The sequence below is a fragment of the Bombina bombina genome, chromosome 8 (assembly GCF_027579735.1).
Source record: "Bombina bombina isolate aBomBom1 chromosome 8, aBomBom1.pri, whole genome shotgun sequence".
NCBI classification, from domain to species: Eukaryota; Metazoa; Chordata; class Amphibia; order Anura; family Bombinatoridae; genus Bombina; species Bombina bombina.
The window spans coordinates 19,897,425-19,916,222 of NC_069506.1; the positions used below are offsets into that span (position 1 = coordinate 19,897,425).

Genomic DNA, 18,798 nt, shown 5'->3' on the forward strand with positions numbered 1-18,798 from the left:
TATTTAACAGGCAATCGATCACAATCCATTTTCTTAATACTTTTCAACAGATTTTCAGGAAAATTTTACAGTTATCGATTCTGACGCCTAAAGGTACTGAATACAGTTATGAAATGACGTTTTTGACATGATTGCAAGTATTCCAAGATAAATTATCTTGTGCACGTGCAAAGCACCATTTTTGCTTAGATTCAATACATTTCTATTCATCTCTTTTGTATTGTCCGTCTGCATTGGGCAGGACAGAAATTGACATGTATATATATTTACTACATGACATCCGGTACTGGATACCACATGCGAGAACAAGTGAAAAAAAAGAAAATTACGACTGCAACATCTAGAAATGGCTTGAGTAATCACGTTCTGTAATTGTTTACGTTTCCAATTCACACTCACATTCTCATTATTGTCAGTTTCAGTACTGTTTGCCATTCCATCTTGTTTGTTAGAGAGCAAGCTCTGTACGAGAATTTAAAAAAAATGAGAAGGCGCAATATCGTGTTATGATTCATTGCAATTTACAGTATCCAGAACCTCATATTACCATGAGAAATTCTATTCAATAAAGTGGCAGTGAGTTTTTGAAAACACGGTCTGTACAGTGAGGTTTAGAATACACAGTCTGCAACTTTAGACTGTATTGAAATCCTCGTCACGTAGTTTTGTCAATTTACAGTGTGCGAACTGTTAAAATCCCGTCCAGAAGATCAGATCAGCTGCAACAACTTTATTCTAATAGAAACTAATTTCACATTCTTAATTTCTGATGTAAATCTTGCAAACCATAAAACTGCGCTTCCTCAATCAATGATTGAAAAAAAATACAAGTAGAAAACCCTTTATCCAAACTGCTTGGGACCAGAAAAGGTTTGAATTTCGGAAATTGTTTGGATTTTGGAATATTTGAATCTTTTTTAAATCTGACAGTTTTGAGAGGGGATGGGACCAAGTTTAAACAACATTATCTAATGTCATTTAGGCAATATTTACGTCATAATACAGCTTATACATATAACATAAAGACAGTTTTATATAATTTTAATACTTTTGTATACATAGTGCCCTGAGAAATATAGTACAGTGCTGTAATCAGAAATATTATATTTGTTATTTTAAATAAATATAGAGTATTAATTGCATTTGACAACACAAAAAAAAACAAAAAACCTCAAACCGAAGACACAGGCAGAATAGATTAAGACTTACAGGCTGTAAAATAGTCATTTTTGATAATTTTATTTTTTTAAAAATATTAATTAAAAATTTTGGATTTCAGAATAAGTTTAGCTTTTGGAATTCCGGATTTGGGGATTTGTATCTGTACTTTTAAATGATTAAAAGTGTCTATATAGTCAATGAAAAAACATGCTCACTATACCCATCATGCACATATACTATTAGCATTCATATTGTTTAGCGGTTTTCAGGATGGATTCAGTTTACAATAGGTTTCTCACATATTCTCAAAGGTTTATTTATTAAGCAGTTGCCATGAAGACTGTACATGACTCTGGCATTGAGGAAATAGAAACCTCAGACAAAACATCTCATCACTACAGAATTACTTCACAAAAAAGAGTCAGCAACCAAAGTACATTTCTGATTGGCTCATGAGTCATATTTTGAATTTCATCAATAAAAAGTTGTGTAGTATCTTTGTTTTTGCCTTTTGGCCCTCGGTCATACTTTCTGGTTGTTTACAGAAAAAGTTTGCTGATCCTGCACTATACAATGTTCCTACTATACAGACTATGGGGCCGATTGATCAAGGGCGAACAGCCCCTGATGCCCCTGTTTCTGCACGAGGCTTGCCGGAAACAGCAGTTATGAAGCAGCAGTCTTTAGACCGCTGCTCCTTAACTGGTCCATTTCCTCTGAGGCTGCGGTCTGCAATCCGCCCGATCGTGTAAAATCGGGTTGATTGGCACCCCCTGCTAGCGGACGCTAATCTGCAGGGGGCGGCATTGCACAAGCAGTTTACTAGAACTGCTTGTGCAATGTAAAATCCCGACAGCGTAAAAGCGTAAAAGCCCCTATTTCTCTTTAATGTGATCTTGTATGTCAATTCTTGTTACTCAACGGGATGTTATACAGTATTGATAATGTTTTATAATTTATAGGAACTCTTTTTGCAGTTTTTGGGGCCCAAAATCACACCTGTAAAAAAGTCTGTTCTGAGGTCACTAAGGATGTTCCTAGGTTATTTTCCACTCACCTGTCTTCACCTGAGTGCGTGCGGTTACTGTATGCACTGGAGCAGCAGGAACCACAGAGTATGTGAATGTCGGGCTATCTGTATGGAAAGAAAAAGAAGGCAGAGTTATGAGAGTTAATGTAAAAGCATACAGAGTTTAATTATATTGATGAGTCATGACTGTTTATCTAAAATATTATTACCATACTTTATAGTGTGTGTATATATAGGGACCAATTTATCAAAGTCTGGCGGACATGATTCGCTAGACATCGCTAAATGCCGACAACATATGCTGACGACATTTAACATTGCCCAAGCAGTTCTGGTGAACTGCTTGTGCAATGCCGCCCCCTGCAGATTTGCGGCCAATCAGCAGCTAAGCAGGGTGTGTCAATCAACCCGATCCGGTGGATTGATGTTCGTCACCTCAGAGGAGGCGTATGACCGCTGCTTCTTAGCTCATGTTCCCATCGAGCCTAAAGGCTTGCGTGGAAACAGATGCATTGGGGCCGATTGACACTATATATATATATATATATATATATATATATATATATATATATATATATATATACTACACACACACAAATATATATATATATCATAGAACATTCTCATATAAAGTCATTATAGAGTGCTGAAAATTATAATCTTATCGTCATAAGTCTCAAAAAATGTTCTGTGCATATGAAAGACCAGCAGCTAAATATATTAAATACATTTTATATTAAAATAGGTTAACACAATTATATTGCTGGAGTGATACTCTGAGTTATTTGTGGGCAAGTATACACCTGTATAAGCCTGAACATGTTTATTTTTAAATTCCCAGAACAAAAGACTTTATATTTAGAAATTATTATTTAGATGAAACACAGGAAACAAATGGTGTTTATGTTTTCTTTAAAGAGAAGCCCAGACTCAATTCTGCAACAAGACTATTTTAACATATTAAGGCAAGAATAATATGGGTAGAGGACTGGGATACTTACTCTGACAGAGATATGTCAAGTGAGACATCAGGATATCAGTGCTATAGGAGGATCCTAGCCTTAAGAAATCCTCTCGAGTCATCCTACACAGCTCCTTCCCATCTACTCCTTGCATTAAAGAAGTGTTGATATCACAAAGTCCATATTCCTTCACAGCCCAGTCCAGCCATTGAGCTACATGATCATGTGTCCATACCAGGGGGTCTGAGATAGAGAGCACAGTATTAAACTAGGCAGCCTTCGGTACACATTATTGTCATATCTGTTATATGGAAACTTCCAAAATGTAGCACTTGTTAGTTGCCCAAATATAACCCCCCAAGAAATAAACAGGACAAACGGGGCACTGTGATTTATCAAAATATGGATGAATGAAGATTTAATGGTGTGCAATACAGAGCATATTATATAATTTTGTCTTTTGGTTTGGTTTTGTCCTTTGGTTATCTCCACTATCAGTACCCCCAAATGACAATGAGGTGTCTAGTTATTGGCTGGGAATACCAGGGTGCCACAACAAGTGGGATTTTTGTATTTCATCTGTTCCTCTTTTGTTTCCTTTGTGTTTTTCTGCCAATTCATACAACCCATATTTTTTTTTTGCAGGGGGGGGGGGTGTATAGATGGATTTTTCATCGAAAGTATACATAGCTCTTTTGTATACTTTTTTTTATATATTTCCAATAAAACTTGGGTTGTTGTGTACAATTAACCCATCTTTTCTTTTCTTTTTTTCAAACACAACATAAGCCAGAAACAAGAGGTTTATCAAATAGCATTTGTAGTTACCTTTGTTAGTTTAAAGATAAATAAAATGTTTGTACATTTGGTCTGGTTGTATTCACTGTGACTATAGAAGATAAAAGAAGATGAAGCATTGCAGATACAAATTGTGTGTTCATCTCACTTAGCATTTTATGTGCTATTTAGTTGAAAAAATGATGAGGCTTCCACACAGTTTTCTGTACAAGTTGCCCCTCTTTTGCTTTCCACATCCTCCAACACATATGTTAGTACTGACCTGCTGGCACTATGACTCTCTTCTCTTCACTCCCATTGGACTCAATGGGACCATTATTGCCGTTGCTGAGAGCGTCTGGGTAGCTAGGCTGGTATGGATGAGTCTCTTCATTGAGATGTTCTGACTTGTCAACTCGTAAGACAGATCCTCCTCCAGTGGAAATTCTGAGAGCGAGAGGGTTAAGAGAGACAGACGTAGTGTCAGTATTGTGACTCCGAAGGTTGTGTTTGGGTTGTGTGTTGCATGCATCACTTATACTGCTAGACGAGAGGTAGGAATCCTAAGGGTTCTGAGCACATATCACCCTCAAAGTCTTCTCATGCAGCAGGAATGACTTTTTTACCCCCAGAAAACACATATAATCTCCCCCCCCACAAAACTCGCCTGTACCCCCTGTCTACTCACTGTTCTCACTTATCTTTCTGCTTTGCTATGTACATACTATCTCTAACAGCAATACTCAGGCTGCAGTGGTGTGGGAGCAGATAGTCTATACTTATATTTCACATCCCGTGACACTGGGTTTCACCATCTACCCTTCCTAATGGCAGGTGAGTAGGGACATAATTAAGGATAATCCCCCAATGTTGTTGTTGGTTTTTAAAGTAAGATGAAACCACACATTTTTGTTTCACAATTCAGACAGAACATACAATTTTAAGCAACTTTCTAATTTACTTCTATTATCCAATTTTCTCCGTTCTCTTTGTATCAATTTAGGAGCGTACACATGTCTGGAGCACTTTATGGCAGCAGTTTTGCAAGAATGTTATGCATTTCCAAGAGCACTAGAGGGCAGCATTATTTCCTGCCATGTAATGCTCCAGACTATAAGTATCTCTTTAACACAGAATATCATGGGAGAAAAGCACATTTTATAATTAAAGTAAATTGGAAACTCTGTATTCTCTGTCTGAATCACAAAATATTATTTTAGGTTTCATATCCCTTTAAATAAGAAAGTGAACATCCCCACTAAAAGGGATATGGAAGTCAAAATTAAACTTTCGTTATTCGGATAGAGCATAAAAAATCGTTATTCGGATAGAGCATAAAACTAAAAAAATAATATTTTTTATTTATTATAAAATTTGCATCTTTCTCTTGGCATTGTTTGTTAAAATGTAGCTAATTCCCATGTGTGCATACTGAAGTATGCTCATGAGAGTGCATTATCTGTATAACATTGTTACAAATATTGTTGGAAACTATATAATGCACTATCCCGAGCCCACCTCAGGATGCACACGTGGGAAGGAAGCGCTGTATATGCACTGGCTCATTGGCACTGATTGTGCTGAAATAGTATTTTCAAAATGATAGTCGGTGTTACCCTGGTGTCATAAAGTCCATATGATCGTGTGGTTCTTCTGTGGTATTCTGTAATCTGAAATCTATCCTAAAAGGTGCCAAAATACATCAACTTCTGCTATGTCTGTGACAATAGCTGTGTGAGAATATTCTTGAAATTGGCTATCTTGAAAAAGCAAGTCAACTGTGTAGCCCAAGTCAGTATCAGTCAGCTTTGTTAGAAAATAAGCTGACTTGTTAGGAAAAGTATAGGCAGTATACTATCAATAAAACATCAACTGATGAACGATGTGTCAAATCTAGTCAACTTTGGGATAAGTACAAATCCTTTAGAAACAGTATCAAATCATTTATCTACAAAAACTCCCATATACTTGATGGTCAACTCAGGGATTCTAAATAACATAATCTTTATATATTGACTTGCATCATCTACTGACTTAAAATCTACTGACAAATAATTAAATTAGCATGTACAATATAAAAACAACAACAAAACTTCACAAAGTGCTTCTATTATCAAATTAATATTTACAACTTTACCTTGGGATCCTTTGTAGAAACAGACACTTTCTATGCGAGCGTACACGTGACTTGAGCACTATATGTACGTGTATAACATTGCTACAACCATTGTTGCACAGCTGCCATATAGTGCTCAAGATTCATGCACACTCCTAAGCCTACCTCAGTATGCTCTCATGGAAAGGAGCTAAATTTCATTAAAGGAGACCAGGGGAAAGAGGAAAATGTAGTAATATAAGCAGATTGGAAAGATTCTAATAGAGATGTGCATTTGAGCTTTCGTCCGAATTTTGCTGATTCGTTTGATAGAAGAAAAGCTGATGAAACAGAGAAAAAACGAATGATTGCATGACAAAATGTATTCTTTCATTTGTTTTTGCCATTTGGTGCAGGAATGGGGGGAGGAGTTATATTATTTGGTTAATAATCTCCCTTGTTTGTAATGATGTGCAGGGGGTCTTACCATTCATTTACCCATCGTCCCCCGTAAATCCTGCTATAATATTATAATGATTAATATTAGAGACAGCCGGTCAGACACTTATTGCTGGATGTTAGTCACACAGGAGTTGTATGTTCTTTTAATTGTTCCAATACTAGAATGTAAGATTTTTGTTAATATCTATCAGCTAAATTACGAGTTTGGCGTTATGAGTGAAAAAGCAGCGTTATGGCCCATAATGCTACTTTTTCCCGAACGCTGCTATTGCAAGTCTTGTAGGTATAGATGTACCGCACACCATTTAGCCTGTCACGCAACGTCAGTACCGCACTTTTAAAAAAGTCCTTTTTCAATGGGACTCCCATAGCGCCGGTTTTGCGAGTTTGCCTGGGAGGCCAAAAAGTGAGCGGTACGGCCTATACTGACAAGATCTGTACCGCCATCTAAAGTCAGTATTTATGAATTTTACGTTACAAATCTGTAGCATAAAACTCATAACTAAAGTGTTAAAAAGTACACTAACACCCATAAACTACCTATTAACCCCTAAACCAAGGCCCTCCCGCATCGCAAATACTATAATACATTTATTAAACCCTAATCTGCCGCTCCGGACATTGCCGCCACTATTAAAATGTATTAACCACTATTCTGCCGTCCCCCAACATCGTTGCCACTTTAATAAACCTATTAACCCCTAAACCGCCTCCCTCCCGCATCGCAAACACTATTTAAATATTATTAACCCCTAATCTGCCGTTCGCCCACACCGCCGCTATAATAAACCTATTAACCCCTAAACTGCAAGCCCCCCACAATGAAATATACTTAAATAAACTATTAACCCCTAAACCGAAAGCCCCCCACAATTAAATATACTAAAATAAACTATTAACCTCTAAACCGAACGACCCCCTAACTTTATATTAAAATTACAATTTCCCTATCTTAAATTAAATGAAATCTTACCTGTCAAATTAAATAAATTAATTTTAAACTAACAATTAAACTAAGATAATTATTTAACTACAATTAAACTAACTACCAATTAAATTAAACTAAACTACACATTAAAAAAATACTAACACTACTACAAAAAGTATCTAATTACAAAAATAAATAAATATCTAAATTACAAAAACAAACACTATATTACGAAAAATAAGAAACAAATTATCAAAAATAAAAAAGAATTACACCTAATCTAATAGCCCTATCAAAAGAAAAAAGCCCCCCCAAAATAAAAAAAGCCCTAGCCTTCAATAAACTACCAATGGCCCTTAAAAGGGCCTTTTGTGGGGCATTGCCTCAAAGAAATCAGCTCTTTTAGAGCTGCTAAAATCCTATTGGCTGTTCCAATCAGCCAATAGAATTTGAGCAGCTCTCGTTCTATTGACTGTTCCAATCAGCCAATAGGATGAGAGCTGCTCAAATCCTATTGGCTGATTGGAACAGCCAATAGGATTTTAGCAGCTCTAATACTATTGGCTGATTGAAATCTTTCAGCCAATAGGAATGCAAGGGACGCCATCTTGGATGACGTCACTTGAATTGAAGTTCCAGTTTACGGCGGCGACTGTATGAAGAGGATGCTCCGCGCCTGATGTCTTCAGGATGGACTCGCTCCGCACCGAATGAAGATAGAAGATGCCGTCTGGATGAAGACTTCTTGCCGCCTGGATGAGGACTTTGCCGGCTGGATGAAGATCGAAGAGGCGCCTGGATGAAGACTTCTTGCTGGCTGGATGGATCCTTCAAGCGGGACTTCAAGAACTGTAAGTGGATCGTCGGGGGTTAGTGTTAGGGTTTTTTTAAGGTTTTTTTTGGTGGGTTTTATTTTTAGTTTAGGGTCTGGGCATGTAAAAGAGCTAAATGCTAAATGCCCATACAAATGCCCTTTTCAGGGCAATGGGGAGCTTAGTTTTTTTTTAGATAGTTATTTTATTTGGGGGGTTGGTTATGGGGGGGTGGGTTTTACTGTTGGGGGGTGTTTGTATTTTTTTTTTAAAGGTAAAAGAGCTGATTTATTTGGGGCAATGCAGCACAAAAGGCCCTTTTAAGGGCCACTGGTAGTTTATTATAGGCTAGGGTTTTTTATTTTGGGAGGGCTTTTTTTATTTTGATAGGGCTATTAGATTAGGTGTAATTCTTTTTTATTTTTGATAATTTGTTTCTTATTTTTTTGTAATTTAGTGTTTTTTTTTAATGTAATTTAGTTATTTTATTTTCAATAATTTTAGTGTTTATTTTTTTTTAATTTTAGGTTTTAGTGTGTCAGGGTTTTATTTGACAGGTAATTTTGTATTTATTTTAACTAGGTAGTTAGTAAATAGTTAATAACTATTTACTAACTAGTCTACCTAGTTAAAATAAATACAAACTTACCCGTGAAATAAAAATAAAACCTAAGCTAGCTATAATGTAACTATTAGTTATATTGTAGCTAGCTTAGGTTTTATTTCACAGGTAAGTATTTAGTTTTAAATAGGTATTATTGAGTTAATAATTGTAACTTTAGTTTAGCTCTATTTTAATTATGTTAAAGTTAGGGGGGTTAGGTTTAGGGGTTAATATAATATAGTTTAATTTAGCTTGTTGAGATGTGGGGGGGCTGGCGGTTTAAGGGTTAATAGGTTTATTTAGTTAATAATTGTAAATTTAATTTAGCTATATTTTTATTATGTTAAAGTTAGTGGGTGTTAGGGTTAGGCTTAGCGTTACGTTAGGGTTAGGGTTACGTTAGGGTTAATGGATTTATTTAGTGGTAGTGATGTCGGAGGCCAGAGGTTTAGGGGTTAATAACTTTAGTATAGTGGCGGCGACATCGGGAGCAGCAGATTAGGGGTTAATAGTTTTATGTAGGTGGCGGCGATGTTGGGGCAGCAGATTAGGGGTTAATAACATTATGTAGGTGGCGGCGATGTTGGGGCGGCAGATTAGGGGTTAATAACTGTATGTAGGTGGCAACGATGTTGGGGGCAGCAGATTAGTGGTGTTTAGACTCAGGGTTTATGTTAGGGTGTTAGGTTTAAAGATTATTTTCTTTTTCTCCATAGACATCAATGGGGCTGCGCTACGGAGCTTTTGTTTCCGCGATCGCAGGTGTTAAACTTTTTTTTTGCTATGTCTATGGGGAAATCGTGCACGAGCACGTCAAAGCAGCGCTTGTTTTCAGTGCGGTATGGAGCTCATCGCAACCATTTTGCCCACGTAAGCCTGCTTTTTACAAACCTGTAATACCAGCACTATAGGGAGGTGAAATAATGCCGCTTTTGTGGCTGTTGTTAAAATCCCTATAGTGCTCCAAACTTGTAATCTAGCTGATATGTTAGCTGTTCCCATTGGAAATAAAAGTAACAAATTCAAATCCAATCTTCGTCTGAACTGAATGCTGCATGGATGAAATTCATTTAAAAAAAATCTTATACAAATATTTTGGACAAAACAAATTTTTCGCCCGTGGACTAGTTTCTAACATTGCATCTGAATCATGAAAGTTTAGTTTCGGTGTCTGCGTCTCTGTAACTGACCTCACACAATATTTGACTGACTTTTTTTGACCCAGATCAGTCGTCCCAAATAACTAAATAAATCATAACTGATATGATTAAAGAAAATCACAATGTACCGCTCTAACTCTTCTTGGACATATTGCCATATATAGAGGGGGTCTCTGACCTGCTCACAGCTCTCTCTTCAGTCTCTTGTTTGATGCTGTTCTGCCGGTCACTTGAAGTCCCCCAGTTGTGCTCGTGAAGGGTCCCCCGGTCTTTGATGGTTGGTGTGTACTCATCTGGTATCTCTGTTTTCAGTAAGAGAGGTGAGAACAATGTGTGATCCTCACTGACCACAGACAAAGCTTCCTGTAAATAGAGATCAAATGTCACAACCTGAACTGGATCAGAGAATTAACCAGTTATATTCTGGCTACCTTACAATCCCCCAGTTCAATCATTAATTTGCTTTATTATTATTATCTCTTTTATGGCTTGTATGCACCAGCAGAACATTGCTCCATTAACAGAAAACAACAGCAGGACATTGCTTCATCATCCTATCTCTTGTATACACCATTAGAGCATCACTCTATTGTCACATGTCTTATTTACACCAGCTGAGCATCACTCTATTGTCTTATCTCTTATATACACCAGCAGAGCATCACTCTATTGTCATATCTCTTATATACACCAGCAGAGCATCACTCTATTGTCATATCTCTTATATACACCAGCTGAGCATCACTCTATTGTCATATCTCTTATATACACCAGCAGAGCATCACTCTATTGTCACATTTCTTATTTACACCAGCTGAGCATCACTCTATTGTCATATCTCTTATATACACCAGCAGAGCATTACTCTATAGTCACATGTCTTATTTACACCAGCTGAGCATCACTCTATTGTCATATCTCTTATATACACCAGCAGAGAATTACTCTATTGTCACATGTCTTATATACACCAGCAGAGCATCACCCTATTGTCATATCTCTTATATACACCAGCAGAGCATCATTCTATTGTCACATGTCTTATTTACACCAGCTGAGCATCACTCTATTGTCATATCTCTTATATACACCAGCAGAGCATTACTCTATAGTCACATGTCTTATATACACCAGCAGAGCATCACTCTATTGTCATATCCTTTATATACACCAGCAGAACATCACTCTATTGTCACATGTCTTATTTACACCAGCTGAGCATCACTCTATTGTCATATCTCTTATATACACCAGCAGAGAATTACTCTATTGTCACATGTCTTATATACACCAGCAGAGCATCACCCTATTGTCATATCTCTTATATACACCAGCAGAGCATCATTCTATTGTCACATGTCTTATTTACACCAGCTGAGCATCACTCTATTGTCATATCTCTTATATACACCAGCAGAGCATTACTCTATAGTCACATGTCTTATATACACCAGCAGAGCATCACTCTATTGTCATATCCTTTATATACACCAGCAGAACATCACTCTATTGTCACATGTCTTATTTACACCAGCAGAGCATCACACTATTGTCATATCTCTTATATACACCAGCAGAGCATCACTCTATTGCCACATGTCTTATATAAAACAGCAGGGCATCACTACATCAACTCATCTCTTGTATACACCAGCAGAGCATCACTACATCACCTCATCTCTTGTATACACCAGCAGAGCATCACTACACCACTTCATCTCTTGTATACACTAACAGAGCATCACTACATCACTTCATCTCTTGTATACACCAGCAGAGCATCACTACATCACCTCATCTCTTGTATACACCAGCAGAGCATCACTACATCACCTCATCTCTTGTATACACTAGCAGAGCATCACTACATCACCTCATCTCTTGTATACACCAGCAGAGCATCACTACATCACCTCATCTCTTGTATACACCTGCAGAGCATCACTACATCACCTCATCTCTTGTATACACCTGCAGAGCATCACTACATCACCTCATCTCTTGTATACACCAGCAGAGCATCACTACATATCCTCATCACTTGTATACACCAGCAGAGCATCACTACATCACCTCATTTCTTGTATACACCTGCAGAGCATCACTACATCACCTCATCTCTTGTATACACCTGCAGAGCATCACTACATCACCTCATATCTTGTATACACCAGCAGAGCATCACTACATCACTTCATCTCTTGTATACTCCAGCAGAGCATCACTATATCACCTCATCTCTTGTATACACCAGCAGAGCATCACTACATCACCTCATCTCTTGTATACACCAGCAGAGCATCACTACATCACCTCATCTCTTGTATACACCAGCAGAGCAGCACTACATCACCTCATCTCTTGTATACACCAGCAGAGCATCACTACATCACCTCATCTCTTGTATACACCAGCAGGGCATCACTATATCACCTCATCTCTTGTATACACCAGCAGAGCATCACTACATCACCTCATATCTTGTATACACCAGCAGAGCATCACTACATCTCCTCATCTCTTGTATACACCAGCAGAGCATCACTACATCACCCCATATTTGTATACACCAGCAGAGCATCACTACATCACCTCATCTCTTGTATACACCAGCAGAGCATCACTACATCACCCCATATCTTGTATACACCAGCAGAGCATCACTACATCACCTCATCTCTTGTATACACCAGCAGAGCATCACTACATCACCTCATCTCTTGTATACACCAGCAGAGCATCACTACATCACCCCATCTCTTGTATACACCAGCAGAGCATCACTACATCACCCCATATCTTGTATACACCTGCAGAGCATCACTACATCACTTCATCTCTTGTATACACCAGCAGAGCATCACTACATTACTTCATCTCGTGTATACACCAGAAGAGCATCACTACATTACCTCATCTCTTGTATACACCAGCAGAGCATCACCTCATCTCTTGTATACACCAGCAGAGCATCACTGCATCACCTCATTTCTTGTATACACCAGCAGAGCATCACTACATCACCTCATCTCTTGTATACACCAGCAGAGCATCACTACATCACCTCATCTCTTGTATACACCAGCAGAGCATTACTACATCATCACCCGATCTCTTGTATACCCAGCAGAGCATTACTACATCACCTCATCTACTGTGTACACCAGCAGAACATCACTACATCACCTCATCTCTTGTATACACCAGCAGAGCATCACTACATCACCCCATTCCTTGTATACACCAGCAGAGCATCACTACATCACCTCATCTCTTGTATACACCAGCAGAGCATCACTACATCACCCCATCTCTTGTATACACCAGCAGAGCATCACTACATCATCACCCAATCTCTTGTATACCCAGCAGAGCATTACTACATCACCTCATCTACTGTGTACACCAGCAGAGCATCACTACATCACCTCATCTCTTGTATACACCAGCAGAGCATCACTACATCACCCCATATCTTGTATACACCAGCAGAGCATAACTACATCACCTCATCTCTTGTATACACCAGCAGAGCATCACTACATCACTTCATCTACTGTGTACACCAGCAGAACATCACTACATCACCTCTTCTCTTGTATACACCAGCAGAGCATCACTACATCACCCCATTCCTTGTATACACCAGCAGAGCATCACTACATCACCTCATCTCTTGTATACACCAGCAGAGCATCACTACATCACCTCATCTCTTCTATACACCAGCAGAGCATCACTACATCACTTCATCTCTTGTATACACCAGAAGAGCATCACTATATCACCCCATCTCTTGTATACACCAGCAGAGCATCACTACATCACCCCATATCTTGTATACACCAGCAGAGCATCACTATATCACCCCATCTCTTGTATACACCCGCAGAGCATCACTACATCACTTCATCTCTTGTACACACCAGCAGAGCATCACTGCATCACCTCATCTCTTGTATACACCAGCAGAGCATCACTACATCACCTCTTCTCTTGTATACACCAGCAGAGCATCACTACATTACCTCATCTCTTGTATACACCAGCAGAGCATCACTACATCACCTCATCTCTTGTATACACCAGCAGAGCATCACTACATCACCTCATCTCTTGTATATACCAGCAGAGCATTACTACATCATCACCCAATCTCTTGTATACATCAGCAGAGCATCACTACATCACTTCATTTCTTGTATACACCAGCAGAGCATCACCACATCACCTCATCTCTTGTATACACCAGCAGAGCATCACCACATCACCTCATCTCTTGTATATACCAGCAGAGCATTACTACATCATCACCCAATCTCTTGTATACATCAGCAGAGCATCACTATATCACTTCATTTCTTGTATACACCAGCAGAGCATCACCACATCACCTCATCTCTTGTATACACCAGCAGAGCATCACTACATCACCTCATCCCTTGTATACACCAGCAGAGCATCACTACATCACCTCATCTCTTGTATACCCCAGCAGAGCATCACTACATCACCTCATCTCTTGTATACACCAGCAGAGCATCACTACATCACTTCATCTACTGTGTACACCAGCAGAACATCACTACATCACCTCTTCTCTTGTATACACCAGCAGAGCATCACTACATCACCCCATTCCTTGTATACACCAGCAGAGCATCACTACATCACCTCATCTCTTGTATACACCAGCAGAGCATCACTACATCACCTCATCTCTTCTATACACCAGCAGAGCATCACTACATCACCCCATCTCTTGTATACACCAGCAGAGCATCACTACATCACCCCATATCTTGTATACACCAGCAGAGCATCACTATATCACCCCATCTCTTGTATACACCCGCAGAGCATCACTACATCACTTCATCTCTTGTATACACCAGCAGAGCATCACTGCATCACCTCATCTCTTGTATACACCAGCAGAGCATCACTACATCACCTCTTCTCTTGTATACACCAGCAGAGCATCACTACATTACCTCATCTCTTGTATACACCAGCAGAGCATCACTACATCACCTCATCTCTTGTATACACCAGCAGAGCATCACTACATCACCTCATCTCTTGTATACACCAGCAGAGCATCACTACATCACTTAATATCTTGTATACATCAGCAGAGCATCACTACATCACTTCATTTCTTGTATACACCAGCAGAGCATCACCACATCACCTCATCTCTTGTATACACCAGCAGAGCATCACTAACTCACCTCATCCCTTGTATACACCAGCAGAGCATCACTACATCACCTCATCTCTTGTATACCCCAGCAGAGCATCACTACATCACCCCATATCTTGTATACACCAGCAGAGCATCACTATATCACCTCATCTCTTGTATACACCAGCAGAGCATCACTACATCAACTCATCTCTTGTATACACCAGCAGAGCATCACTATATCACCTCTTCTCTTGTATACACCAGCAGAGCATCACTACATCACCTCATCTCTTGTATACACCAGCAGAGCATCACTACATCACCTCATCTCTTGTATACACCTGCAGAGCATCACTGCATCACTTCATCTCTTGTATACACCAGCAGAGCATCACTACATCACCTCATCTCTTGTATACACCAGCAGAGCATCACTACATCACCTCATCTCTTGTATACACCAGCAGAGCATCACTACATCACCTCATCTCTTGTATACACCAGCAGAGCATCACTGCATCACTTCATCTCTTGTATACACCAGCAGAGCATCACTACATCACCCCATCTCTTGCATACACCAGCAGAGCATCACTACATCACCTCATCTCTTGTATACACCAGCAGAGCATCACTACATCACCCCATATCTTGTATACACCAGCAGAGCATCACTACATAACCTCTTCTCTTGTATACACCAGCAGAGCATCACTACATCACCTCATCTCTTGTATACACCAGCAGAGCATCACTACATCACCCCATATCTTGTATACACCAGCAGAGCATCACTACATCACCTCATCTCTTGTATACACCAGCAGAGCATTACTACATCACCTCATCTCTTGTATACACCAGCAGAGCATCACTACATCACCTCATCTCTTGTATACACCAGCAGAGCATCACTACATCACCCCATATCTTGTATACACCAGCAGAGCATCACTACATTACCTCATCTCTTGTATACACCAGCAGAGCATTACTACATCACCTCATCTCTTGTATACTCCAGCAGAGCATTACTACATCACCTCATCTCTTGTATACACCAGCAGAGCATCACTACATCGCCTCATCTCTTGTATACACCAGCAGAGCATCACTGCATCACCTCTTCTCTTGTATACACCAGCAGAGCATCACTACATCACCTCATCTTTTGTATACACCAGCAGAGCATCACTACATCACCTCATCTCTTGTATACACCAGGAGAGCATCACTACATCACCCCATCTCTTGTATACACCAGCAGAGCATCACTACATCATCTCATCTCTTGTATACACTAGCAGAGCATCACTACATCATCTCATCTCTTGTATACACCAGCAGAGCATCACTACATCACCTCATCTCTTGTATACACTAGCAGAGCATCACAACATCACCTCATCTCTTGTATACACCAGCAGAGCATCACTACATCACCTCATCTCTTGTATACACCAGCAGAGCATCACTACATCACCTCATCTCTTGTATACACCAGCAGGGCATCACTATATCACCTCATCTCTTGTATAGACCAGCAGAGCATCACTACATCACCCCATCTCTTGTATACACCAGCAGAGCATCACTACATCACCTCATCTCTTGTATACACCAGCAGAGCATTACTACATCACCTCATCTCTTGTATACCCAGCAGAGCATTACTACATCACCCCATATCTTGTATACACCAGCAGAGCATCACTACATCACCTCATCTCTTGTATACCCCAGCAAAGCATCACTACATCACCTCATCTGTTGTATACACCAGCAGAGCATCACTACATCACCTCATCTCTTGTATACACCAGCAGTGCATTACTACATCCTCTCATCTCTTGTATACACCAGCAGAGCATTACTACATCACCTCATCTCTTGTATACCCAGCAGAGCATTACTACATCACCCCATATCTTGTATACACCAGCAGAGCATCACTACATCACCTCATCTCTTGTATACACCAGCAGAGCATCACTACATCACCCCATCTCTTGTATACACCAGCAGAGCATCACTACATCACCTCATCTCTTGTATACACCAGCAGAGCATTACTACATCAACTCATCTCTTGTATACTCCAGCAGAGCATCACTACATCACTTCATATCTTGTATACTCCAGCAGAGCATCACTACATCACCTCATCTCTTGTATACACCAGCAGAGCATCACTGCATTCCTCTTGTCTTGTATACACTAGCAGAGCATCACTACATCACCCCATCTCTTGTATACACCAGCAGAGCATCACTACATCACTTAATATCTTGTATACACCAGCAGAGCATCACTACATCACCTCATCTCTTGTATACACCAGCAGAGCATTTCTACATCACCTCATCTCTTGTATACACCAGCAGAGCATAACTGCATCACCTCTTCTCTTGTATACTCCAGCAGAGCATCACTACATCACTTCATCTCTTGTATACACCAGCAGAGCATCACTACATCATCTCATCTCTTGTATACACCAGCAGAGCATCACTACATCACCTCATCTCTTGTATACAAAGCAGAGCATTACTACATCACCTCATCTCTTGTATACACCAGCAGAGCATCACTACATCACCTCATCTCTTGTATACACCAGCAGAGCATCACTACATCACCTCATCTCTTGTATACACCAGCAGAGCATCACTAGATCACCCCATCTCTTGTATACACCAACAGATCATCACTACATCACCTCATCTCTTGTATACACCAGCAGAGCATCACTGCATCACCTCTTCTCTTGTATACACCAGCAGAGCATCACTACATTACCTCATCTCTTGTATACACCAGCAGAGCATCACTACATCACCTCATCTCTTGTATACACCAGCAGAGCATCACTACATCACTTCATCTCTTGTATACACCAGCAGAGCATCACTACATCACCTCATCTCTTGTATACACCAGCAGAGCATCACTACATCACCTCATCTCTTGTATACACCAGCAGAGCATTACTACATCCTCTCATCTCTTGTATACACCAGCAGAGCATTACTACATCACCTCATCTCTTGTATACCCAGCAGAGCATTACTACATCACCTCATCTCTTGTATACACCAGCAGAGCATCACTACATCACCTCATCTCTTGTATACACCAGCAGAGCATTACTACATCATCTCATCTCTTGTATACCCAGCAGAGCATTACTACATCACCTCATCTCTTGTATACACCAGCAGAGCATCACTACATCACCTCATCTCTTGTATACACCAGCAGAGCATCACTACATCACCTCATCTCTTGTATACACCAGCAGAGCATCACTACATCACCTCATCTCTTGTATACCCAGCAGAGCATTACTACATCACCTCATCTCTTGTATACACCAGCAGAGCATCACTACATCACCTCATCTCTTGTATACACCAGCAGAGCATCACTACATCACCCCATTTCTTGTATACACCAGCAGAGCATCACTACATCACCTCCTCTCTTGTGTACTCCAGCAGAGCATCACTACATCACCTCATCTCTTGTGTACTCCAGCAGAGCATCACTACATCACCTCATCTCTTGTATACAACAGCAGAGCATCACTACATCACCTCATCTCTTGTATACACCA

General features: G+C 39.7%; 1 protein-coding gene across 1 annotated transcript in view; it reads right to left on the reverse strand.

Moving 5' to 3' along the window:
- The window catches only part of LOC128638295 (Friend leukemia integration 1 transcription factor), an 84,462-nt gene that overhangs the window by 12,336 nt on the left and 53,328 nt on the right, over positions 1-18,798 (reverse strand). Inside the window, exons 2-5 of the mRNA XM_053690172.1 lie at positions 10,170-10,354; positions 4,214-4,377; positions 3,193-3,396; positions 2,219-2,296 (exon numbers count right to left, since the gene is read on the reverse strand). Of these exons, the coding sequence (XP_053546147.1) occupies positions 2,219-2,296; positions 3,193-3,396; positions 4,214-4,377; positions 10,170-10,354 (631 nt within the window). The remainder of the gene's footprint in view (positions 1-2,218; positions 2,297-3,192; positions 3,397-4,213; positions 4,378-10,169; positions 10,355-18,798) is intronic.